Genomic DNA, 26,628 nt, shown 5'->3' on the forward strand with positions numbered 1-26,628 from the left:
AATGACTGTGGTGTCATCTGCAAACTTCAGGAGTTTGACAGAAGGGTCTGTAGAGGTGCATTTGTTTGTGTAGAGTGAAAATAGCAGTGGAGAAAGAACACATCCTTGAGGAGCTCTGGTGCTGATGGTACATGTGCTGGATTTAAATTTTCCTAACCTCACTAGCTGCTGCCTGTTCGACAGGAAGTTAATAATCCACTGACAGGTAGTGGTTGGCACAGAGAGCTGGGTAAGCTTGGGCAGGAGGAGGTCTGGGATTATGGTGTTGAAGGCCGAGCTGAAGTCTACAAACAGGATCCTGACGTAAGTCCCTGGTCTGTCTAGGTGTTGTAGGATGTAATGCAGTCCCATGTTTACTGCATCGTCCACAGACCTGTTTGCTCGGTAAGCAAACTGGAGGGGGTCAAGAAATGGTCTGGTGATGTCCTTCAGGTGGGCCAGTACAAGTCTCTCAAATGACTTCATGACCACAGATGTTAAAGCAACAGGTCTGTAGTCATCAAGTCCAGAGATTTTGGGTTTCTTCTGTACAGGGATGATGGTGGAGCGTTTAAAGCATGAAGGGACTTCACACTGCTCCAAAGATCTGTTAAAAATATTAGTGAAGATGGGCGACAGCTGCTCCGCACAGACTTTCAGGCAGGAGGGTGAGACATTGTCTGGGCCTGGTGCTTTTCTGATCTTTTGTTTGCGGAAAAGCTGGCATACATCCTCTTCGCAGATCTGAAGTGCAGGTTGAGTGTCAAGAGGAGGTGTTAATGGTATAGCAGAGATAGGGTCAGGGCGGGTGTGAAGGGTGAGACTCTGCATTTCAAAACGACAATAGACAATATTGTTATAGATTATATAATAGATTATTTCAACCTTCCCACAGATTATATAATTTCCTGATAGATACAGCTGTGGTAACGTATACAAGCTTACGTAGAGCACGCATTCATGTGTCTACACACGCACAGGCATCCGTTACATGACTACAATATAGCTAAAGCCTTAAAATAGGACAGATTTGATATTAGATAACTCCACTTTATCAAACCCTCCGAGAGACTGTGGGTTATTATGTTATCAGGGACCAATAAATCTACAGTAATCAGATCTCAGCATAGCAGCACAGAAACATCAGAACAATACTTTTAATATGAGCTCATGTGTCCTCTAGTCTCTCTTATATGTGGGAAAACATGCTGTTCTGCAGAAGACATGATCTAGTTTCCTTCAAGTAAATTGTGTATTATGATGCAATTGTTCATTTATCAACTAAATGAATCTAAAAGGAAATTGTATTAGATAATATATAGCGACTTGCCAGTGTGTTCATCAAAAGACCAAAGCAACCAACCACATACCAACGCATTATATAGGCAATGCATTTTTATGTTGAATTAAAACAGATGAAATCATACATAGACCATAGCACACACATTTATAGAAACATTACAAAACAATCTGGAAATTGAACCACATCATTCATTAACGTCAGTTGTTCAATTGCAAGCAATGCATATATTATGTTTGTTAAAAACGTTCCTTTGTTCACCCATGAATATGTATGTTATACAGGCAAAACTCTCCACTATAGCAAGCAGGCAATGAATACTTATGTACATATCATCAAACAAGAACTATAAAAAAAGATTCAGAAATAACTAGACTTAGTGTATGAAACATAAATACACGAAAAAGTGTTACAGAAAGTCCAGTGTGAGCTTTTCGCTATCAATAGAAACACAATCAGATTGCAAATAAAGTCACTAGTGTGTTTACCAGAGTCACCAGTAAATCTCCTGAAGTCTGTTAGTCCCCCATGTTGTATAAAGTATTTGATAAGCCAACCTCAAGATTAAAGTGAGCTTCATACACCTACAACTATATTTATATTTGTTTTCTATAATATTTAGGAATACGTTTTTTAAGGTATGTGAACACTTGAGAAAATGCTTGACAGTTAATGCTGTACAAGACGCCCCAAAAGCAGCTCTTACGTTCCTTCGGTCCTGTGTGCTGGAGGGGGTCAAGGGTCACTCTGGGAGCTGTTCAAGGCTTCTCCTCCATAATGGTAAAAGTTTCCATGGGCTGTCTGGTCAGGTTATAAATGTCATCCAGTAAGCTACATGGAGTGAGGATGTCTGTAGAGCCTTAAGAAAACGAGAAAAGTTTACATTACTTATGTTATTAGCATGATGTTTTCTCGGATCAGTGAGCGCTTGTATAGAATCTTACCGATGATGACCTCACAGGATTTATTGGCCTGCGTGACTTCATAAGCGCAGCGCATTTCTGAGTAACTGACTCCACCCAAGACGAAGATGATGAGTCGCGAGCCGTTCCTGAGATCATCTGGAGAACTGCCCTTGTGCTTCTGCCGTGCACTGACAAACAAAGAGAACAAGTGAGAAACAACAAAAATATCAAGCAAGCGAGATGAAATGTTCAGGGATCTGCAAGTGGTTCCCATGAAGTTTAAGAATTAAGTGAATGTTTTAAGCAAACTCAAAGCCATTTAAGCAAAGTAATTGCAAACATCTGGCTTCTAAATAAATGTTTTTGACGGAAAATATGTGTTGTCTTATTACTTTAATCCTTTAAGCCATAAGAGCAAAATAATAAAAATAAAGCCAATAGCCACTTTATAGTGTTGGTTTATTCTGCTAAACATGTTTGTTTATTCTCTTTTAACCTAAGTGTGTCATTTCTGTGGACAAACGATTTTCAGGGCACAGACTTCCTTCCAACAGAGTAATGTTTTCATAGCTCAACAGAGCCAAACTAAACTAGATATGGTAATTTTACGAATAATAAGCATGAAAATGATCACAATATAAAAACACTATGTGGTTCACTTAAACAGGTCTGAGTTTGCTTTATTTAAAAACAGTGAAAACCCCCTAAAACTTCCAGGATCATATCACGAACAATGAGATCATCAGTGACGTCACTGTTTGCTTGACACTGGTGCATATGCTTAAAAACCACACCACAAAATATGAGGTATACAAGTATGTGCCAGGGATGTGTTTCCTGACCAGAGCCGACTGGACCAGACAAACAAAATGCTCGAGTATGCATCAGATCTGGATGTGAGAGTGATTTAGGCTGTGAGTCAGATACAGTTTTTTAAACAGTATCAGTGGGGTCAGGTCACAGGCTCTTGTGTTCAAACCTCTAGAATGTGTACACACAGCAATGGGAAAATCATCAAGCTTGCCTTACCTTACAGCCCTGTGGGCCCAGCCAAACAGAAGAAGAGACAATGCCAAAATTGACCAAAATGTAAAATGTTCATATTAAAAATGATGTCTGTCGAAGTAGTTTAAAGGCCCATTTACACCAAGAACGAGAACTATAACTATCCACACCAAGGATGATAACGTTATGATTATTTTAAGCGTGTCGAGTTGTGGTGTGGATTCTACAACGGTCTTAAAGGTGCTGTGTGTAGTTTTTTAGCGGCATCTAGCGGTGAGGTTACGAATTGCAACCAACCGCTCACTCCACCCCTCCCACGAGAATCACTACGGAGGCTGAGAGAGGATTTAGATGTCGTCCATTTTTCGCTTCTTTCCCTAAAGAGATAACATATTTACGAGACGCACTACATAGAGCAGTTTGTCCGTTTAGGGCTACTGTAGAAACAACATGGTGAAATCCATGGCAGGGGTCCCCGCGGTGTATGTAGAGAAATAGCTCATTCTAAGGTAAGAAACGCTTTATACATCTTTATATGCCTCTGAGGACATAGTTATTGTCAATATTATCGATATCGTGTTATCGCAGTAGCAAAATTGTCTCAATATTATCGAGGTCACGTGACTGTATGAAACGAATTCTCTAACATAGAGAATGTTAGAAAAAAAAATTGATGGTACCTTTGGCTAGGTCCGTCTGCTGCAAATAATTTTTTATAATAGGGATTTTTATGTCATTTGACCCGTCGCATACTATAACTCATACCTCTAAGCAACAGTTATGATTAGAGGATAAAGAAAAGAGGATGCTTATGGCACGTTTCCATGTCATTTTGAATACTGTAATAAATATCGTACTGTGGACTTTATACCGAGGTATTATCGTACAGTGAGATTTTGATATTGTTACATCCCTAATAGTTATGTATATTATATAGCATTGCTGTCAATAGATCCTCCAAAAAACTACACACTGGTCCTTTAAAAATAGAATGATTTTCAAAACTGTATTCTTACAGTTAGTATCCTTAGTGTGAACAGGCCTTTACTCTGACTGTAAAATGAATTATGATAGACTGAACGAATCAAACTGTCCCACCATACCTTACAGCACGTGAACCGTTCCATGCTGACGGGCATTCAGACTGGAATGGCCAGTCTTTGATATCCAGTTTGTTTTCTATGGCATCCTACCATTCACACACAGAGAGATATTAAAGTTGATTTAATTAAAATACCGAAAACAACAAGAACACCAGTGCTGAATGCTAAAATCGGTCTAATTAAAAGATTATCCATTGAAACGTCATGGGAACTTAGCAACACAAAAATGATCATAATAAGATAATTGTGTTCTCTACATTGCACGAAGAACAATTTAAACAGGGGAATGAATTATTTTTGTGCTGGGAATTTCATTACCGCAAAGCATCCTGGTGTGTCTGAGTGCATGTTTATATTTAAACAGTTAAACAGAAAAAATAACTGGATGTTCTACCAGATGACAATTTGACAGAATATTCAGGTATAATAAAAAAGAAGAAATAATGAGAAAAAAAGAAGTGTCTGTGACTGCTGTTCTCATTCTCCGCAACATTTTTACTGACCCACGCACACCATCTGTACATTAAGCTTGATTTTGTCTGAAATACCACATTACTACCAGATTAAGATATTTCTTTATATTTCTCTAAGTAAAGTTTTATATATTGTATAATATTTTGTTGTACTGTGTAAACAATGATACTGACCCTGCGTTCCATTTCGAAGGGCTCATCCCTATGCCCTAAGCCCTTCGAATGGTTTACCCTCCGGAGTGAGAGCTTTGAAGGGTTAAAGGGTGTAGGGGACCAAACAACTGTTTCTTGAAGTGCCCTTCTGTGTCATCATCCCGCGCCCATAAGGTGCCCTTCTGCGTCATCATCCCGCGCCCATAAGGAGGCGGCGTCACCACGCAAAGAATCATGGGAGCCCGAAGTGACCATCAATTGTATCCTTCCAAATCCTTCATTCTGAAGGGCCCTTTGAAGTGGCCAGTTATGAGCACTTCGGTTTGGAACTACCCTTCAGTATGGCGGCCATGATTGTTGTCACTCCGAAGGGCCCTTCAGTGGGCGATATATCCCAGTTGGAACGCAGGGTGTGTATCATTACCGATACAGGTAGTTTTCCACAGTTAAAAATGTTACATTCATAATTTTCTATAGAAATTGACCTCAATGTGTAAATATTGTTGATGAACAAAAACTTGCTTGGCCATCATGGTATGGTATGGTTATGGTGTTGACATTTTGAGGGTTATGGTAATGAGATTTTATGGTCTTTTAAAAAAAACAATGTTCAAAATCATGTACTATGACATAATACATATCAGACCTTGTTTTTAAGAAAACAGTGTTTCTGATGACAAATGGCTAGTAGTGTAAGGTTGTTACAATGTATTAGGGCATACAAGTGCTACTAGTCAGGGATCCCTTTGAATGAAACTTGTTGACGCAAGTATTTGAAAATGAGCTGACTACTGAGAGGTTTTTAATCACATATGGAGACACATGGCGAGTTCTGCAATCGAACGATTGAATACATCTATAATGTAATCATACCTAAACATGCTGCCTAGCTAGGCAGCTCAAAAGATCACAAGTACCAGTGGTGCGTGCATTGCACATATAATCAGTCTCAGTTTATCATACTTAGACATTAATTTGGCCCTATCTGAAAGAAAGCTATATGATGCAATGCATATATTATATTTTCATTTACAGCCAACATTGTAATGTTTTTCCAGTCGTGTGACATTTGATCTGTCAGTCAAGATCTGGGTCGTAATGTCAATGGCTTTTGCCCCGAGTAAAATACACGTACTGTATGTAACTCTGTCTTATTATGGTACATAGAAACTGTAAGACAATCTCTTTATATCTGTAAGCTGTTCTTTTGTGTGTCTATATGAGTCATATAGCATTAGTTTCCCATTATCATTAACTAAATCGTCACATAAACCTTAAAACTGGTGGCCCAAATATAGAGGGGCGGGGCCTTTTGTGTTGCTTTATAGTTACTTCTAAAAGCAAGATGGTTACTGTCGACGTGAGTAGATAAACTGGAATGGATTTCAACCATTCAGAAGGTATAAAGGCAAGTCTGGAGTATAGAAGGTGTGCGTGTTGCTCACCTCCATGACATCTTTGAGAACGGGTGTCCAGCGAGACACTTTGTAAGTCTCCTCGTCTGATCGATCCCTCCGGGACTGTTTTCGAAATGAGAAGAAACTCGACGACTGTTGTGAGAAGAGATGCAGAGGGAAATAAAGAAAATAACAGCACAAATTTGACTTTGTATACTCGAGGGACAGTTCATAAAAAACTCTTTTGTTTCCTGTTAAATAGAAAAGATATTTTGAGAAATGTCTCTGTGGATTTGTGTCCATACAATGGAAATCAAAGGGAACAGTTTGGTTACCAACTTTCTTAAAAATATCTGTGCACTTTCATGCAGATGTCAACCTTACAATAAAATGATTTTGCCAATGGTTTTCACCATATTAGTAGCACAGATGTCAATATTAATAATCTAATACATGCGTGATATCAAAAACATTTCATGCTTTAAAATCAAAAACATCCACATGATCAGAGTATATACAGGAATCATGGAGCTAAATTAAATACTTTTTAAGACTCTTTCCATACATTTTAATTCGTTACATTGGCGACACTTTAACTTACATTTACTATAAACTGATTGTAAGACAGCACAACTAAACAGTCTTAATTTGTGATAACTAATGCAACATAATTCAGAAGGGTGGGAACGAAGCACAAGAGAATGAATTGAGTGACTAACCTAATGCAAGGTTTATTAGAAAGAGAAACGAGGCTACGCTAAAACGCCTTCAGACACACAGAGCAGTACACCTCACGGTTATTCCCAGAGACGGCCCTCAGCCATGCTTCCAACTCTTTATCCTCCAAACATTTGCACGAAAACTTGCATTTCCCCATTAGTCAACGATGTTGTTTAACCAGTTGCAAATGGACCTCCCGCTATTCGCCTACGCAATGATTCAATTCAGGCAAACTTTAGCACATGACCTCTTTGGACCAATATGAAAAGATGAAACACAATTTAATACCTTGGAAAAGGTCATTTAAGACTTTTTAATACTTTTTAAGGGGCTTAATTTTCTCTAACTTTATCAACTTTTAATACTTGTTAAGACCCCGCGGACACTCTGATTGATGTGATAAAGCAGTGGTTCTCAAACTTTTCAGATCAAGTACCACCTTTAATAAAATGAGTTGTTCCAAATACCACCTAATGACCGCCATAGAAAAACACATGAATAAACACTTAAATTAATAGTTGTGAATCTTTCCCTTTACACCTCGTCCTTCAATTCCAATGTATTATTAGTAATACAAACACCTTTTATTTACCAGCTGTTTTCAAACTAAAGAACATGTTTTTTTTCCATGTTTTCAAGTTAGTCAGCAGTAATAGTGGACACAAAACACTTTTCTGTAGTGCACTGTTAACAGCAGTGTTGGGTAAATTGCTCTCAAAAAGTAATTAATTACTAGTTACTAATTACATATTCAATAGTGTAATTAGATTACTGTACAAATGACTCTCTCTAAAAAGTATTTAGTTACTTATTACTAATTACTTTCTATATCCTACATCAACCTTGATGAGTTAAGTGATTCAAGGATAGACATGAAAGGGCTCTTTTAATTCATTCAAATAAATAATATTAAACTACATAAAGTAGTATTATTAACTGACCAAAGTATAACAAATGTGAGAAGAATTATACATAAAAGCACTAATTTTAAAGTTAGACTTTGAATTTGATGTCAATTCCACTATTGCACACACATATATTACACAAAGTATTTAGTTTAATTACATCAAAAGTAACTGTAATTAAATTACAGAAAAAATAAGAGTAATCCCTTACTTTAATTTTTCCAAGGGAAAAGTAATTAAATTACAGTAACTAATTACTTAGTAACTAGTTACACCCAACACTGGTTAACAGGGCTCTGTAAACTCTTATGGACTCTTATGGGGCATTTATTCACTTTGTGGGGACTTGCAGAAAGCCTACAAACTAATATTAAAGACAAACAATGTGGTAAGAATATTCAACACAGAAGATAAATAATTACACATATACTTTAACATCAAGTTATACTTGACAGCTGTATATGACAAACAGAGACTTACACTTTACTGCAGCAGCTCTTGTCAAAGCGGCGCGTCAAAAATACATCGCAACGCGCGCTTCATTGATTTAAGCTTGAGTAGATGCAGACGCGTGTTGAATTAGCACTTTACAGCAATAACAACAGCTTTAAACAGCTCTTCAAGGTCTCTTCAAGTACCACTAATGGTACGCGTACCACAGTTTGAGAACCACTGTGATCAAGCATTGGTGGACGAAGAGAGACAGAGTCACACATACCGAGGAGAGGATGGGAACTCCAAGATATTTCCAGTTCAGGACATACTCGCTCTGATCCTCGATCTTCACGTGCTGAATCAGTTTATTCAAATTCTCCTCTGTCGTTCCTGCTCATCACCCACAAACATATCAATAACTGTTAAATCAATCTGACAGATGTTAGGCAAAAATTGACAAGAGAAGAAAAGCATCTACCGTTGAGACTGAAAATGTAAAGGAGAACAGCTCGGATCTTATCGTAAGTGTCATGGGGATGTAACAGCACAGGAAGCAGTGTCCTCATGGGATCCTTGACCTTCTGACCCTCAGCGTCTGCACCTACAGCCAGATCCTACATATAAACCACCGATAAAGTTTTCATTATATAATCTTACACATCTTTCTATCACGTCATCCAAGTTCAAGCCTGGAATCGGGGGACTCTACCTGTTCAGCTTTGCAGAGTTTTTCCACGTTCATCTGGAAATGATTCATTAGATCCTCTGCTAAATTTAAGTGGACGGTTTTCTGTGAGAAACAAATTTCCTTCAGTCATTCGATTGGCATTTAGAGAATCTTAGGCCTTCGATGTGACAATGGAACGCATATGTGACCTTGAGCGGTGACTGTCAAGTGATACTCCATTACCTGAGCAACCTGTTTACGGAAAGCGGGCATCTTCTTCATGATCTGTGATAGGGCTCCGATTGTGATCTATCAATGAAGTGATATATCACATGATCATAAAACCCCTTTTAAAAGGCATCTATGACATAGCCACAAGAGAATCTGTAAGTGGACACTGGGATTGTTCAAGACTGCAAATTAACTGTAAAGGTATATGTACCTTTCCATCGGCCTGCTGCTTACTGGCAGAGATTTTCTTCACCAGTTTCGGGATTTGCCTTTGAAACACATACAGCACAAGTTATTACTATTACTTTAGCCTTGTTACAACCACTTTAATAAGTCAAGAATTGTTGGGTTTTTGAGCTGTGCCTACTGAGACAGCAACTAGACAGCATTTAAAGGGATTATTAAAGTAAGAGTTGACCCAAATATGAAAATTCCCTCATAATTGACTCACCCTAATGCCAATCTAGATATCTATGTATGTATACAAAAGTAATACAAAAATGACTCCAGACAAATAAAAAGACAGTTTGCTGCCTAAGGCCGTGTTCACATTTGACAAGAAAAAGTTGACAATGGCGCTTTTTTAATAAAATAAAAACGCTTGCAGCATTGTGGTTACAATTAGCAGCCGGCAATGTTCACAGAAAGCATTTGTGCACGAAGGTAGCTTAGAGAGACAGGCTTCATAGGCAACGTAACGGAAGTCTATTTGATTTATAAACAGAGAGCATCTTAGCTATAACCAATCACATATTTAAAAACTACAAAACTAATTTCTTGCTAGAAATGCAATCAAAAGTTATTGAAAGTCAAAATTAATCTTACATTTCTACAAAACTATGCTCCAACAGACGTTTCGGTCGCCATTTTATTTTTTAGAGCTTGAGCCTTCATGACCAATCACGCTCTCCGCATATTGTTATGGAAACGACAGGTCTCTGTCATTGGTTAGCTGTAAAAAAGGTGCTTGACGTAGGGAGTTTTTTTCAGAAAAGTTTTTTCAACCTCAAAAGACGCTCTGAGCTGCAGAAAAGACGCTGGCACTTAAAAAAGCGCTCAGTACTTTTTTGAAAACACCGTTTACTCCACAGGATTACAACGTAAAACAGACGCTAGCAGCTTCAAAAAAGAAGTCATGTGTGAACACGGCCTTCGAAGAGTTGAATGATATACAAACTGAACTCCAAAATAAAAGCGACTGGACTCACTCAGTGACCTCAGCGATATGCATATGCCGTAACTTGACCCATAATTCATCCTCTTCATTTAGTAAAGCCTCTTTTTTAGAACCGTCCTTTAATTTGTACCTAAGAGACAACACATTACACAAAAACATCAACGCAACAGCAACGACATAAGAAACAAGGTGCTTAAAACTGGATACATCTGGCCTTTGAGAAAAGAAGTATTTAAAGTCAACAGTAATTTAAAGTGACTAGTGAAACTTGACGCACTCATAGATGTTGTCCCTGATAGGTATGAGGTCATAAGCCATGGCCTGGTAGGTCAGCTCATGAAGGATTGGGCTTACAGGGTCTAGTGCACGGTCAACGATTAGAAGCTGCGCCTGCGTCTTACCCTGCAGATGAAAGGTGTGGAACGTTAGTTTGACAAAAGCCAAAAATCTTTTCTATGACGACAGAGGAGCATAAACCAAACTACAGTACAAACAGCAAAGGAATATCCTCTATTCCAGTGGTTCTCAAACCTTTTTATTGTAAGCCCCCTTTGTGTAGGGTGCATCGCTTTGTGCCCCCCCAAATAAAGACTTACAATATTAAACTTAGAATTTTGGTAACACTTCAGTATAGGGGGCAATTCTCACGGTTAACTAGTTACTATTAGCATGCCTGTTATTGGCATATTGGCTGTTTATTAGTACTTAAAGATAAAACACGAAGCACAAAAATAACAAAAACATTTTCTTAAATTCGTCTGTGGAATGGGTAAACGGACTTAAAACACACAGCAGGAAGCTTTCTATGCCACTGCGAGAACCGCAGCTGGCGCAGAAACCTCCGTGTCACTTTTTTCTCTTCATACTTTTCTTATACGACAGGGGTGTTAGGGTTAGGGTGTAACGGCCACTCCGCTTCACGTCGTGGCCGCATTACCACCTCGGGGTGTGCATTAACTTTTGATAATTGAACGGCCCTTCGTCAATTATTCCTTACTTATAAAGCACATATTCTGCATGACCATACTCTACAACCCAATACCTAAAATTTTCAATGTGAGCCGGCAGCGAGCAGCGGCGCAGCGCGTTTTGGCCGTTGAGGAGAGTTGAAATCAGGTCAACTTCATGGTAATGAGCTATGACGCGGTTCGGTGGCAACCAATCGGAACGTATAAGTCCACCACTTGAGAGGATTCCAGAGAGCGCCAGCCCTGTAAACTTTGGTCTACCTGAGAGCGCCAGAGCGTCCACGAATCTTTCTACAGCGTTGTTGGCAGGGCGGCCAGAGCGATTTTTGACGCTCTCGGTGGCGGCGGCGGTGTGAACGCACAGTAACAGTGACTGTAAATTGTGTATTTTAGGTGTGGGAGTGACATATTTTGAGTTTTGGTATTTGGCTGGGGGTACTGGGCTAGTTGTGATATACCACTGGACTGGTCTTGTTATTCAGATCTGGCAACCCTGTCTGTTTCCTCAGCTCTTCTGCACATTGCACTACGCCTTGCAGGTGTAAATAGCATCTGTAAATATTAATATTCCCCAAACTGACTCTTTATATTTCATCTTGAATCATTATGTCTTGCTTGTGAGTTTGAGCCAGTGTGCAGGAAGCTATGGGGTAAAAATCCCTCTTGAGTGCAGGCACACTTGACAAAAAGCTCTTTCTGGTTTTGATTTTATCAAGAGAAAACGAGAGGCCAGATGAAAATTTGACTTTTGCGTTCCATGAAAGACACAATATGCTTTTGAAAGCATGTTAAGGAGCATTTATTTTTTATTTTTAGGTCAACTAATTTTATAAAAGCACAAAAGGATCATAAAATGGCGTTATTCATTTCGCCACTCTCACCTTTTTTTGCCAGTTGTCATCCAGCTCAAAATGTTGTGCCAGTTTATTATCCACCAGTTCGGCCAACTTCCTTCCATAACTGGGCTCTGAATCTCTGCAGAGAAGCGTATGAAGAGTCCATTTTAGCATGAGGTGTAATTTCAGCACGTGTAAACCGAGAAAGCTCATGCTTTACTGTACTTCTTATATCGCACTCCAGGGTATTCCTCCAGCGTTGCACAGAGTGTGACGATCTGTTTGGCCAGTTGCTCCAGAGTCTGATCTTGGACATGGCTGTGAGGGCTGTAGATGTTCTTGAAGGCTTGTGGGACCTCACAAGTGAACACCTGAACAGGTGACGCAAATGCAATGCAATAAGGTATTTAATTCTGGTACTTCCAGAATGCAGAATGCAGAGATGCTCACCTGTGCTTCCATCGGTAGAAAAGAAATGTTGATCTCTTTACACAATTTAATGTATTTGCCACAGTTTTTCCTCATCTTGTCGAAGAGATCATCAGGACAATCTGGAATTACAGTTTACAAACAACGGGATATAAACTGTAAAATAGCATTTTGTGCATTATAAATATTTTTTGACTCTATTGCTTTGTTTTCTTTTGGCAAAACGTAACATTTTTCATTCAAATGTAACTGTTTAAATGGTTGTTTATACAAGTGTTTCTTTAGCTCAACTTAATGGAGTAACATTAAGATTCCCGGGTTCTATTTTTAGATAACACACGTACCTGATAAAAGCTACAACATGAATTCAGTGCTAATAACTTTGGACAAGATTGTTTGCCAAATGCATGAATGCAAATATGTAATGATTTCTTGCTAAAAAGATTATTTGGGAGAGATTCAGACATGAACCAGTGTACTTACAGTCAGTGAAGTAGATGTATGCAGCTTTATACTTGGGTTTTGATTTAAAGTCATCAATGAATGAATCAATACACTGTAAAAGAAAAGAAACAGGGTCACAGTAAGGTCACTACAGTAAATTGGAACATTCCGAATACAACACTTTAAACATTTAGTCATCAAGTTTTCAAAGATATACATTTATTATTATTATGGGACTTTTTTAAATGAAAATTGCAAAAAAATCACAAACTCGACAGCAAAATGTGTCTTTTTTTGATACTCTTTAACCAATGATGGTTAGGTTTAGGGGCGGGGCTTCATTATTGCTTTTTTTCTAATAAATGTACGATTCACATTTGGTGTTTTTACCTTGGCAGTGGGGGTCATAAAGTAGACAGCCTTCATTTCCGGAACAGGTTCTCGGTTTTTGTAAAGGTCTTCAACAACTGTAAACAAACCGCTGGAATATGACTAAACTGCAAACTATAAATGATGGCAAAAGTAAAATATTGAAAAATAATTTCTTAAGTAAATCTACCCTGAACAATGAAAGGTAACACATGTTGACAATCATTCCCATCCTGCATGCTTTATATCTATGCTTTATTCTTAATAAGCGAGGAACTGAGAACGCTTCCCTTCTGAATAAGACGGGAAGGAAGAGCGACCGGCTTACGTCGCACAATGAACCTCAAAGAATGAAAAAACTACAGATGGTTTGTTTTCCATCTTACACACAGGATGTTCAAATCTCACTCACTTGTGATGCCCTCTGACATGAGATCAGACATTTTGCAGCAGGAGGAAAGAAGGCGGGTGGTGAACTGGTCCAGGATGAGGATCTGTGAGAACAATAACAGCTGACAATTAAGAATCTGCTTGAAACATGAAGACTTTACATACACATCTTTACACGGGTTGCACGAGAGCAGAGCAGTTTTCAAATGTTTTGCATGTATTATTCCTAAAGAAATGTTATGGATTGCAGCTTTACATTTTTCAGTATATTTCCACAAGTAACTGGATTTTTTTTGTATCGCTGTTCTTTAGGTGCCCTTCTCTGATGCCAATCGTGTCAAGCAGACTCTGTGTTTAGTACACAACAGTGGATTTTTACAGAAGCAAACATTACATTGGCTCAAAGGCCTGTCAGTCAAACCAGGGGAAAATGTAAAAAACTAAAACAAGACTGACCTTCCATCCTTCTGACTTTTTGCAGTCAGCAAAAATGGATTCCTTGATTCCTGTGATAACACAAATGAAACTTATTTATAACATGATTTTGTTCCTTTAATGCAATATGGAACAGAAAATCAAGAATATTTTCCAAGAACATTCATTTCCTCTTATGAGTTTTGTTCTACAAGAGAAGGGCAAGGACATTTACACAACAGTTTATTTCACATCATGGTGACCAGGCATAAACTCAACTTATCCATTATGAAAACTATCCATGGTTAACTATAGTAACCATGTTTAATTTGTAGTAAAACCATTGCAACCACATTATGTTCTCACAACAGTAACCATAGTATAACCACGGAATTTATAGAAAAACTACAGTTATACAAATGGCAATCAAGCATACAAAAAGACTGCTTTAAGGTATTTTAAATAAACATATTTTAGCTTGCAAAACAATTAATAGCACATGTGCGCTTGATGCTCCTTTTTTTCACAGGAACAAGTGAAACAGTCAAAACACACTGTAGAGCGGAAATCATTGGCGCATTTCCCCTCATGGGGCGCAGCGCAGATCGATCGGAGTATGACATCAAAGTATCGCGACAACGATTCCACAGTATAATTTTTTTTAACGCATTTCCGCCGCGAGTCTCGCGGTACTATGATGTCATGCTCCTATTGGTCTGCGAACCGCCGCATGACGTCCAACGCACCTTTCAGCAAACATAAAACAAGTCATAACATCATATAAACTGCCCCAAGAATCAACCTGTTCTCGTTTAAAACCAGCAAAGTTTCTACAGAAATGTAATAGCGAGCACTAAAACTCAATTGGATAGGCTAACGTTAGCAACGAGGCTAATGGAAAAAGTGACTCAATGAGATATGCCTGACATTTAAAGTGACAAATACAATACGCGAGACGCACCCACACAGGGCTGTGTTCTAAATAACGACCAAACAAATTTAACAAAAGACTATCAAAAAGCATGCAGCTATTACAACCAAGCCCAGATCGTCCCAAACGATCGTGTGTCTGTCTTTACTATACTTTAAAACCCCTGACAATGAGCTGGAAGTAAGCCCAACGCTGTGCCTTCAAGAAATGTGCATAAAAACATCAGATTACTAAATAAACTTACTTTGCCAAACTACTTTTTTCAAGCCGTGTTCTGCTCCAGTTGCCATCTTTAATCGATGCGGCGGCGGCGCGCTCACGTCATTGGAAGGAGTGTATGCACGTGCACGAGCGTTTGTGTGGGTTTGAGAAAGACCTATAATATCTATAATTTATTTGTATGATAACATGTTGTTTTTTTTATCGTCAGTACGTTTAATGTGATTTTATTTATCTTATTTATTGTCTTAAAAACATTTTATTTGGGATATTTTCCCCAATACAGACAGTAAAGACAATTTTTATACAACTAATACAAAACTCGTTTTGAAGCAAAATGACATACAAATAATCTTTCCTGAATTTAAAATTCCTAAATTGTTAAATAGTTTGTTCTTATTTGAAAATAAATGTTGAAAAATTAAAAGGTAGTCTTGCTGCTTAAACTAATAAATTAGTCATAGAAAATCTGTGGTCTATGATTACACAAAACAACTTGCAATACAAAAACTTGTAATGGCTATAACAATAAAAAATTTGATTAACAGTATCACTTTAAGAAATCTATGGGTAATAAAATAGAAAGTATAGATAAATAATAGCATCAGTAATACAAAATGTATGGCTTAAAATATAAATAAGTATGCATTTTAATTAGCTACATTTTTGTAACTGATCTGCATTCTTCTCCCACTAGTTTTCTGTTTCACCTGCCTGAAGATTTATCATTCCCTTTTCTGATTGGCCAGCTAACTTTTATATCTAGTTCTGATTGGTCAGCTCTTTTAAGTAGGTGGGGCTAGGTTAAATTATCTGAGATACCTTCAAGAAAAGCTCCAAGTATATTCAGATGAAACAGACGAAACAACAGACAGTGCCGAGTTTTTACTTATAAATAAATAAAGGATTTCAGACTGAATAACAAGATGGCAGGCCTTGGAGGAATGAAGTGGCTGGTGTTTTTGCTTGGAATAGTTTCACAGGTAGATTTATTCACGTTTACTTTATTCAAATTGTAAGAGGCACCACAGAAGAGCAACATGTGGAAACTGTAATAACTGCAAAAATATGATACTTTTAAGAATGCTGTCATAAATAAAATATGCTGTTCATGAGACAAAAGTTTATGTATACGAAAATAATAAAATCTAATAAAGCTCTTTGTTTATTGTCTTACTTACAGGTGTCAGGTACTGCTGTCCTGGATGAAACATATCTGTACAAATTCATCACTCTTCTTAATGCAATGTTTTTGGTTGTTATAATTTTTTAAAATTGTCTTCAGCATTGAAAAACAGCACGTTTCTCCCATTATTTTTTCTTCAGGCAGCACAATGACTGTGAGTATTTACACGGTGACATCAAAAAGTGCAGTTGTCCGCTGGAGCAGATATGAAGGTGCACAGTCATACAGAGTAACAGCTTCTCTCAGGAACTCTGCAGTCCCCGTGGTCTTCGCCACCTTCGGACAGAACACCGTCATGGGCTCTGTTAATTCACTGACCCCCAACACACTGTACACCTTCCGGGTGGAAGCCATAGGAAACCTCAATAACATGCTGGCGGATGTTAGTGCGGACGGATCTACTGGTGCGTACTTCCTAAAGAGTAGTGATGATGTATGAGAGGTAATATGTTTTGGTGTGTGAACATTTGTTTTACACCAGCACCATATCAATTCAGCATTTTGTATTCTTGCATATTGTTGGTCGGTTGTACTGCATATTGTAGAGGGTAAAGATAGAGACGAGAGACATTGTACATCCCCAGACGTACTTAGTATTTTTCTGTCCACAATAGCTATTTGGTTTCTATTGTGGAATGATGAATATTCATGATGTGTTCAGCTCCTGATGTGCCCACCATTGTGATGGCCTCCTCCAAACAAAGCCAGAACATTACTGTGGAATTCTCAGAAGTATCCGGCGCAACATCCTACATCCTGCGTGCCGAAACCAACGATGGCTCTTTCTTCTACGAGACCCCTGTACCGAGCTCTCCGGGCACTGTCAGCAACCTCCAGCCTTACACAGACTACACTCTCAGCATTATGTCTGTCAACGACGCAGGCAGGAGCCAGCCATCCATCTCCGTGGAGGCAAAGACAGGTATGGTTTTCTGCCATTTCTCCACCCTCATTGACCCAGAGGCCAAAGAAATGATCCATTCATGCAGGGACAGAGTTGGCTATTCTCTAACCCTCAGCCAGGGCAGTAACCTTATCTTCTCATTTAGATTAAAAGAGGAAAGATCAGGATAAGCTGCATACAGTAGCTGATCTCAAGGGCTTGATTTGTAGCAGCACGCATGGCTTGTGAAATAAGTTTCTCACGCATGTATCTGTAAGTAACATTATCCGGCTTTGCTCTGCAGGTAAAATATGAGACGATGAGCAATGACAATAGGGTGGTCCCGCTCAAGGGATTTGGGCTCAGAAAACATCTTTCCGTTTATGCTCAGCAGCTTTGTGCTTTTGTTTAGGTTGCATGCTGAGAAGGTCACACGGAACTTACAGAGGAAGGGACCTTATTGCTCAGAAGAGTCTCAATCTGAAACCATATCACTTACAAATATGCATAGAATAACGTCATGATACAGTTTACAAGATGACAATGGGATGGGAGAGTTATCTTTGAAGCACTCAAGCAATCTGACATGAAAACTATTGCGTCAGTTTATCAAGTGGAAACTTAAAACTAAGCCTACGTAGATGAGCAGAACACAAGACCAGTGGTTATTTAAGAAAAAATGTGTGGATGAACCTGGAACTAAAAAAAGTAACAATGTCACATCCAATAAGGATAGGGGAAGGGAGTGAATGTAAAAGAAAAGAAAATGAAAGTAGAAAATGGAAAGGGATGGGAAAGGTGAATAAGTGAGGGGAAGTGATTTGGTGGAAGGAGGAAAGGAATGAAAATGAAGGGATGAGAAAGGAAAAGAAAAAATAAGGAAGGGGAAGTGAAGTGATGGAAGAAAAGGAAAAGGAAGGCAAGGCAAGGGAAGAGGATGAATGTATACAGAAAAGAAGGGGATAAAGGTTGACTAAAAGTAATGGAAAGGGATAAAGGTAAAATAAAAGAAACAGAAGGGGAAGTAAAGGAAAAAAGAGAAGAGTAGAAAAGAGAAGAGACTAGAAGAGATCAGGGAAGGCAAGGGAAGGGACAGGATGAGGGAAGGGAAGAGAAGAGATGAAACAAGATGAGGGAAGAGACAAGATGAGACAAGACAAGACAAGACGAGAGAAGGGAAGGGAAGAGAAGAGAAGAGACGAGGCAAGGGAAGAGATGAGACAAGACAAGACAAGACAAGACAAGACAAGAGAAGAGAAGAGAAGAGAAGAGAAGAGAAGAGAAGAGAAGAGAAGAGAAGAGAAGAGAAGAGAAGAGAAGAGAAGAGAAGAAAGCAAAAGAAGGGAAGGGAAAGCAAAGAAAAAAGAAAAAAACGAAGGAAGGAATGGAAAGTGAATTGATGGAATGAGGAAAGGAATGGAAGGAAAGGAGCTGAAAGAAAAAGAAAAGCAAAAGGAAAGAAATGGAAAGCATTTTAATGTAGAAGTTTAATGTAAACAACATGTATCTATAGCAACACTTAGGATTTATTCCTCAGCAAAGATTCATCCATCCATTCTTCAAAGCCGCTTAGCAGCCCACTGGAGCATCTTGGGCCACAGGCTTAGCCTGTCTTTCACCACATTTCTCTCTTTTTCTGTGGCCCACAGTCCTCCCTGCTCCTCAGTTCAACACCAGTTCTCCCAGTAACAGCAGCATCCTGGTGAGGTGGGAACCAGTGGCTCATGCTGTCCTCTACAGCCTCAGTATCATCAGGGATGGCTCGTACACACAGGACCGCCTCAACACCACACAGACTCTGGTGCCTTTTGAAAACCTGGAGCCTGGAACAACTTACTGTATGAAAGGAAATGCCTGGAGTCCTGAGAATATCCCTGGAGATGACTTCAATGTCTGTCAGATCACACGTAAGAGAAAGAATTCCCTTAATTCTTATTCCTTGAACATAAGTTTGTGTTGAGAGATGAAAAACAGGAAAACATTCACATCATGTGTGTCTCCATAGGACCTCCCAGCACTCAGATTACTGAGATGGTGGTGTCCAGCGTCTCTGCGGCTGGTATTGTGGTGTCATGGGATCCAGCCCAGGGTGCACAGCAATACATCGCTTTGAGTTCATCTGGCCAGAATTGTTCCTCGACCAGTAACTCATGCACTCTGAGCTCTCTGGGTTGTGGAGAAACACATTTGGTTGAAGTGACCGCTATCAACCAGGCCGGACCCAGCGTCCCCTCACAGCCAGTGCAGTTTATTTCTTGTGAGTGCAAATATTCACATACATACATTTCACAAAACATAATGATAAAATCGTTGGGATCACTTTCAGAGCGATTGTTTTCTAGATGATGACTTCAAAAGGTTCTTCGATGCCATAGAACATCAGAAGAACCTTTTCTGTTTCACAAAAGGTTCTTTGGGGCGAAAAAACGTTCTTCAGATTATAAAAAAGTAAGAAAGAAATGGTTCTTTAAAGAACCTTTGGCAGAATGGTTCTTTGTGGAACCACAAAGGTTTTTTCTGTGGTATCGCTGTGAAGAACCTTTCAAAGGGATATTTCAGGCAAGAAACACAATTTCCCCATGTTTTACTCACCCTCAAGGCATCCTAACTGAATATGACTTTCTTCTTGAAGAATAATGCAGTCAGAGTTATAATCCCATGTATCATTTTATTTCCAAGCGGTAGAATGGGAGTGAATGTGCATCGACTTTTTGAAGCTCCAAAAGTCCATCCATCGATCCAAGAACTTATCGACATGGCTCTGTGGTCTTCACAAAGGTCTTCTGAAGCGAATCGATGTGTTTCTTTAAGAGAAGTATACACATTGACAGCGTTATTAACTAGTTAATAACTAGTTGATATCTAGCTTCCGTTATCCCTTGGATACGCGTGAACATGAGGCTCGTTTTTCCGGCAAATGACGGAGGTGTGTCGTAAGTTCCAGTGAATTCACTGTTATTTTTCCCGGAAAAACAAGCCTCTGGTCTTTGATCGATGGATGCACTTTTTGGAGCTTCAAAAAGTCGACGCCCATTCACTCCCATTCTAGCGCTTGGAAGTAAAATGATACGTGGTATTCTTCAAGAAGAAAGTCATATTCAGTCAGGATGCCTCGAGGGTGAGTAAAACATGAGGAAATTTTGTTTCTTGACAGAAATATCCCTCTAAGCACCTTTGTTTTTAAGAGTGAATAATAAAACATTGACAGTCTCGTACATTAAAAACTGCAGCGCACAAGCTTGAAATATACAATGCTAATATAGTTAACATTATAGTTCTCCTAATAGTTACTGTTATTGGTCTTTACAGGCTTTAAGAATTTACTTTCTTGATAAAAGTTGATATCATACTGCACACAATGTGATATGTTTTGTGTTAGTTCCCTGTCCCCCACAGCCCATCTGGGTGGAGGAGGTGGTAGCTGGTAACTGCTCCGTCATGTGGAACTCCGTCCCTCATGCAGAGGTCTACACCACCTTCATTAAGAGTGATGATGGCATAGAGGAAATGTGCAACTCCAGCCAGACCTCCTGTCAGTTTTCCTGCCATTGCGGATATTCCTACATCATGACCGTGTTTGCACACAACCAGGCCGGATCCAGCCCCCCAGGCCCCGTTCTCAACTACACCACCTGTGAGAACCTTAAAAATTAAACTTAAAAGGAATAGTTAACCAGAAAATGAAAATTGCCACATAATTTAATCACACTCATGCCAGTCTAGGTGTATATAGGACTTTCTTCATCCAAACACATGCAGAGTTTTTTTAAAGTCCCCGTGAACCGGAAGTCGCGATCGTTTTTACTTCCGTATTTGACGCATTTCCAAGTGAAACAGAATTTCAAATGAGAAAAAGAGTGGGCGTGGCTTTCGTCTTTGTCTGCGATTTGATTGGATGTACAAAAACAGCCGTTGCATTTTGAAATGGAACTGGCAGCAGACTGAAGGGGAGGGGTTAACGGATGCTCCGCCCAAGCCATCTTACATACGTCATTTAAGATGGATAGTCATAAAAGTGCATTTTCAGATTTTAATCAAAGATTATGAGGGCACACGAATTTTAAAAAGAGAATACATCCTAGATTTGTAATACCGAGCTGCAAAAACTCATATGCATCATAAGAGTACCCATGTGATTCCAGGGGTTTACTAATTCACTTACTAATTTTACTAATTAGGTTTACTAATATTTAGTTTTAGTTTTTATTTCGAGACATCTGAAAGTCTTTTACAAAAACATAAAAATACAAAGTTTTGTTAACCCTTTTCCCACAGTGCCTTGCTGCCCAGAGAACACAACAATTTCTCTGGAGTCCTGGGAGACTCTGAAGATAGAGTGGTCACCTGTGCGTGGGGCGGATCTGTATGAGACTCGCGCTGTGGACGCTTCCGAGGTGATTCTGTGTAATGACACGGCGCCCGTCTGCGCCCTTTCTGACCTCACATGCAACACCAGATACAGCGTAGTGGTCATACCGTGCAACGACATTCGCGGCTGCAACCTCACCTGCAGACCGCAAACACATGAAACAGGTATAACTACACTCCCACGTTCACTAAGGCACAAATATATCATGTGTTTGTAGCAAGATACTGTACTGTCTCTCTCTCCTTCTCTTAAAAGCTCCGTGCATGCCCGAGATCATGAGTGTGAATCACAGTAACAGCTCCAGTGTTCTGGTTTCTTGGACGTCCTCCAACACAGCTGCCAACTACAGCGTCAGTATGATTGGCACGGTGGGTGACACGCACAGGTGTCAATCAAACGGCACTTCCTGTCAGGTGCCCAATCTGCCCTGTGGCTCCACCTATGATGTCAGCATCACTGCGTCATCCACAGCTGGGGAGAGCATGCCTAGCTACACCGTTCCATTGGAAACAGGTCAGGGCTCCATACAGTATAATATTAGAAATAACATCACTTTGGACCCCAATTTAAAAATTTACATATTTACTGTTAACTGCATTCACCATTTAATCCACCAATGCCAATGTAAGAAAAATATACAAACTAATCAATAAACTTGCCAAAAACAAATATGTTCGCAAAAATTCTCAAAACCACGAGTGACAGATTAATTTGGGCTAAATTGGAAATACTGTTACCTTTGCTTTTTTCTGTTTTGCTTTTTCATTTCAGCTCGTAATTATTTAGAAATAATCTGTTTTAGTCTGAAAGTAAATAAATACACTATATCTGTTTTCTCAGCGCCTTGTTGCCCACTAAGCCTCTCAGTGGGTCAGGTGACCCAAGCCGTGAGCAACATCACCTGGTTGCCAGCCAACGGCGCCCAGACCTACATCGTCTCTCTGTCTTCACCCCGGGGCAATGCACAGTGTCACACCATGGAAACAGAATGCCTGATGGGATGTATCACCTGTGGCACCAACTACACCGTCTCTCTGGAAGCTATCAGTCGTACTGGGCAAAAGGCCGAGTGCACCTTTCATGGCTTCTCAACCAGTACGTTCTCGTCACAACTGTGATGCCGTTAGTGGTAAAACAACATATGACATATAACAACAGTGCTTCCATCAACATCTGAACATATTTCTCTTGTTTCTCGAGGTGAGTGCTGTCCAATGGGCATTCGGCTCTTTAGAGGAACCAATAACACGCTGCGTGTGCGCTGGAGGTCCAGCAGCCCTCTCACCAACTACACGGCAGAAGTTTCCGGAAGCCAGAGCACTCACACCTGCAGCCCACTACCCGGCAGCAACACGTGTGACGTGTCAGAGATAGTGTGCGGTCAAGTATACACGGTGGTCGTCGCCCCACTGAATCAAGACGGAACGAAGGTCCAGTTCTGCTCGAGGAGGACGTATTCAGGTAATGTTTATGAATGTATAAGCACATTTTTGAATGAACAAGTCACTTTTAAAAAATGTATTAATATATTCGCATTAGGTAACATTATATACATAAACAACATAAACAAATGATGCAAGAGCTTTACGATTTACATTTGTCTCAGCCATGCTGTAATTACTTTTAACCATTCCGATGGGATTTTCTGTGGCTGTATGAAGTCAGTTCACACTAAAATAAAAAAAAACTTTTGACTGGATTACACTAAATGTATGTTTTATGTGGCGTTTTCAGAAACTTAAGCCAATCAGATAGATGTTGATCGCCACATAACTGTCAAAATGTTTCACATTTCAATATCACAATATATGTTGTTTTATTATTCAGCATTTTATATTTCCAACAAATAAAAAAAAGCAAAATGCTTTGCTTGCAAAGTGTGCTTGTGCTCTGTTATCCCCAAAGTAAATGTTACTTGTTTTCATATTTTTTGTTGTTGTAGCAGTCATACATGTTGCGCAGATCCAAATACTTTTATGATTTAAATCAACGATTAAGTCATTAAAAGTTATATAGCAGTGCCTAATAATTTTGTCTATTTCTGTCTTCCAGTTTCATGTTTAGGCAGTGATGTAGGAATGGGTAAGGTTCAGAACATCTTACATTTCAAATGAACTAGACACAATTCTCAACAGTGCAAGAAAATTATGTGAAGTATGAAAAACAATGCTTATATTATGTAAAAAAAGTTCCTTGATTTAACTTTTTCCTTTCATTGTCAGTGCTTTATCGGGGAAGAAGATAATGATCAGATGAGTGTCGTCCACACAATGAGGTATGGACAGCAAAAACCAGGACTAGGGACATTAAATACTATTATCTATGAAATGATGATCTGTCACTTTAATCACAGAAAAGTGTGAAAATTATGAATTCTATTACTATGAATTATGAATTGTTGCCCAACTAGAATATCCCCCAGGTCCAACCAATGACATCATCACACTATTAGAAAGTGACGTGTATTCTCATGTTTCAAATCAAAGGTGGTCATTATTGAACATCTATGAGCTTTTACACCAGTATAAATCAACCAAATCTTGCCTCCAAACACATCCACAACTTGAATATCTAGTTTCATTGTTTTAGTTTGACTTATTGGATTTTTCCATTGTACAGGTTCTAATAATATTGGACAAGTGGACTCTTCAAAATGACCCCCCAAACCAGAAGCGAATGAATCGGATACGTCACAACACACTTCTTGAATTCTCAGCGCATGAATAAAGCATAGTCAGGATCTAATGCTGTCTAATAATGTTAACATATTTAAATGTAAAGATGTCATGGAACGTAAGAGAGCTTAATTTTACACATTGTTTACAAATAAATTTACATTTTGAGGTTTCACTAGAAGTGTTATTGTTTAATATGAGTAAAAAATATGATGAATTTTACAAGATTTGAAAGCTTTACTTGCTAAATGAAACAAACTTACTAAATTCAACAAACAGTACATGCATATTGTTCAGGGATTTTGACAATTTGTCCTGTGCTAAATTCAATTCTCTATCAAAAATCTCAAACCTGATGCTGTAAACTTGAAATTGACTTCTGATGATGCATTTGCATTAAATCTGTAGATAAAACATCTTTTGAAACATACAGACATGTATTTCCCCTACTTTTGTGCAACAATGTCCAGAAATTATTACAATACGTAAAGTGAATTTACCTGCAATTTCAATTTGAAAATTTGGTCGACTGAAAAGAATTTGACATTAAATAAGATTGTTATGTAGTCAATTTACTCCCCTATGTATCGTGCCTCTGAGGGAATTATAGCTGTATGGTTTAGCCATTGGACTTCCCTTGGATGTTTGTAAAACCAACATTTTGTGAGATGTGAATGAAATTCAATTCCTTTGACAGTAAAACTCACTGCATTAAAAAACGTTGTTCTGTTTGTGCTTTCCTATTATTAAAAAGAGAGAAAGTAAAATGTCTAACTATTGGGCTACTATGCATTGCATGTTTTAGATAGATTCAAGATTCAATTAGTTGACTATGACTATGCACATTCTCCGATGTTTAGGTGTCATCTAGTGGTCAAATAGGAGAACAGCATGCGTATTATTACAGTTGTCTAGTCTGCATGGCCAATCACTATGTCCACATGTACAAAAAACCCTACTCTTTGACTAGGAAAGCTCTTAGATTAAAAATCCCGTGGACCAAGATAGGAAGCCACTACATAACATTTACACAAATACCTTTACAATTAAAACAATCATAAAATTAGACAACCTTACAGTTCAATTTCTCATTGATACCAAGTTTTTGTAACCTCAAATTAATTTAAAGAGGATTCCAATCAAAAGGAAATGAACTACATTTTATATGTTCAATACTAGTTTGCTTAATTTAACATTTTACTTACGCTTATTTTAATAAAAATGTATCCATTATAGTTTATTTGTCCAATGTAATTTAGTCCAAATGCCTGTTATGCCACAATACTGGAATTCTTATAATCCAAAAAAATGTTTTGATAAGGCATACTGATTTGATTTTCTGGTGTCTTTTATGTTGTTACCTTTGAAGTAATGTTGTTTGTGAGAGTGTTTTGGCACGAGTAGTGATGAGTTGCCAAAACAAACCATCACATCTTTTGTGTTGTAAATTCTCCCCAAGGACCTTCTCTTAATGCTTCCCTCATCTTTAACATTCACCCACGAAACCACCTTTTGTGTCTTGCTATTATTACCACACATGTACTGTAACAGGATCTTTCTGTGTCTCCAAATCAGGAAACAAACCCTCTGTAGACACAGATGAAAAGTGTTTAGCTGTCTTTTGATGAAAAGCGATTTATGATAACTGAAATCTTTGAACCAGCCAGTAACCTTTTGACTTTTTTAAAGTCTGAGAAAAATGTTTGAGTTTCAGAGACCTTTGGTATAAACTGTCTTGAGCTATTTTGAGTCATTTCATGTTGTGTGCCTTGTACATGCTGAATCCACGTACAGTAATACACAAACAGTAAGGTTTGGGATGATCAGACAGAATATTGTAACACCCAGACATGAAATACAACAACAACTCCTGTATGTTTTCGGCCCTCTGTGGGAAACAAAAGATTCTGCTTGTGTGGCCTGGTGTATCATATCATGTGGATATTGTTGCTTCTTTGTTGACAACAGAAACAACCAAATCATGTTTCTGAGATTGAACAGAGGGTGGACCATTTGAGTAGATTATAGACATTTAATCTCATCAACAGAAATAACAAAGTCAAAG

General features: G+C 38.7%; 2 protein-coding genes across 2 annotated transcripts; one reads left to right on the plus strand and one right to left on the minus strand.

The window, feature by feature from the left end:
• Positions 1-1,348: 1,348 nt before the first annotated feature.
• Positions 1,349-15,563, minus strand: stxbp3 (syntaxin binding protein 3). The gene is made up of 19 exons (XM_057363335.1): positions 15,476-15,563; positions 14,343-14,392; positions 13,909-13,990; positions 13,518-13,594; positions 13,167-13,239; positions 12,705-12,805; positions 12,480-12,625; positions 12,300-12,393; positions 10,728-10,852; positions 10,482-10,580; positions 9,485-9,542; positions 9,286-9,351; positions 9,085-9,165; positions 8,854-8,989; positions 8,659-8,765; positions 6,364-6,468; positions 4,293-4,378; positions 2,224-2,372; positions 1,349-2,138 (listed from the first exon to the last, which is right to left on the minus strand). The coding sequence occupies exons 1-19, from the start codon at positions 15,519-15,521 to the stop codon at positions 2,038-2,040; spliced, it is 1,782 nt and encodes a 593-aa protein (XP_057219318.1). The 5' UTR covers positions 15,522-15,563; the 3' UTR covers positions 1,349-2,037.
• Positions 15,564-16,376: 813 nt separating this feature from the next.
• Positions 16,377-25,268, plus strand: LOC130545380 (fibronectin type III domain-containing protein 7). The gene is made up of 14 exons (XM_057319833.1): positions 16,377-16,433; positions 16,634-16,640; positions 16,777-17,040; positions 17,298-17,558; positions 19,169-19,426; positions 19,525-19,776; positions 20,899-21,153; positions 21,795-22,052; positions 22,144-22,401; positions 22,729-22,983; positions 23,089-23,349; positions 23,941-23,970; positions 24,111-24,163; positions 24,508-25,268. Exons 1-13 carry the CDS (start codon positions 16,377-16,379, stop codon positions 24,131-24,133), a joined length of 2,439 nt encoding a protein of 812 aa, XP_057175816.1. The 3' UTR covers positions 24,134-24,163; positions 24,508-25,268.
• The last annotated feature ends 1,360 nt before the right edge of the window (positions 25,269-26,628 follow it).

This window comes from Triplophysa rosa, linkage group LG21 (genome assembly GCF_024868665.1).
Source record: "Triplophysa rosa linkage group LG21, Trosa_1v2, whole genome shotgun sequence".
NCBI classification, from domain to species: Eukaryota; Metazoa; Chordata; class Actinopteri; order Cypriniformes; family Nemacheilidae; genus Triplophysa; species Triplophysa rosa.

Coding starts and splice junctions, on each gene's coding strand:
- LOC130545380 (XM_057319833.1), top strand. CDS start 16,377: ATGGCAGGCCTTGGAGGAATGAAGTGGCTGGTGTTTTTGCTTGGAATA. Junction 17,041..17,297: donor TAGTGCGGACGGATCTACTG/GTGCGTACTTCC, acceptor TGATGTGTTCAG/CTCCTGATGTGCCCACCATT. Junction 23,971..24,110: donor AGGCAGTGATGTAGGAATGG/GTAAGGTTCAGA, acceptor TTTCATTGTCAG/TGCTTTATCGGGGAAGAAGA.
- stxbp3 (XM_057363335.1), bottom strand. CDS start 15,521: ATGGCAACTGGAGCAGAACACGGCTTGAAAAAAGTAGTTTGGCAAA. Junction 8,766..8,853: donor TTACATTTTCAGTCTCAACG/GTAGATGCTTTT, acceptor GGTGATGAGCAG/GAACGACAGAGGAGAATTTG. Junction 6,469..8,658: donor GAGTTCCCATCCTCTCCTCG/GTATGTGTGACT, acceptor TTCTCACAACAG/TCGTCGAGTTTCTTCTCATT.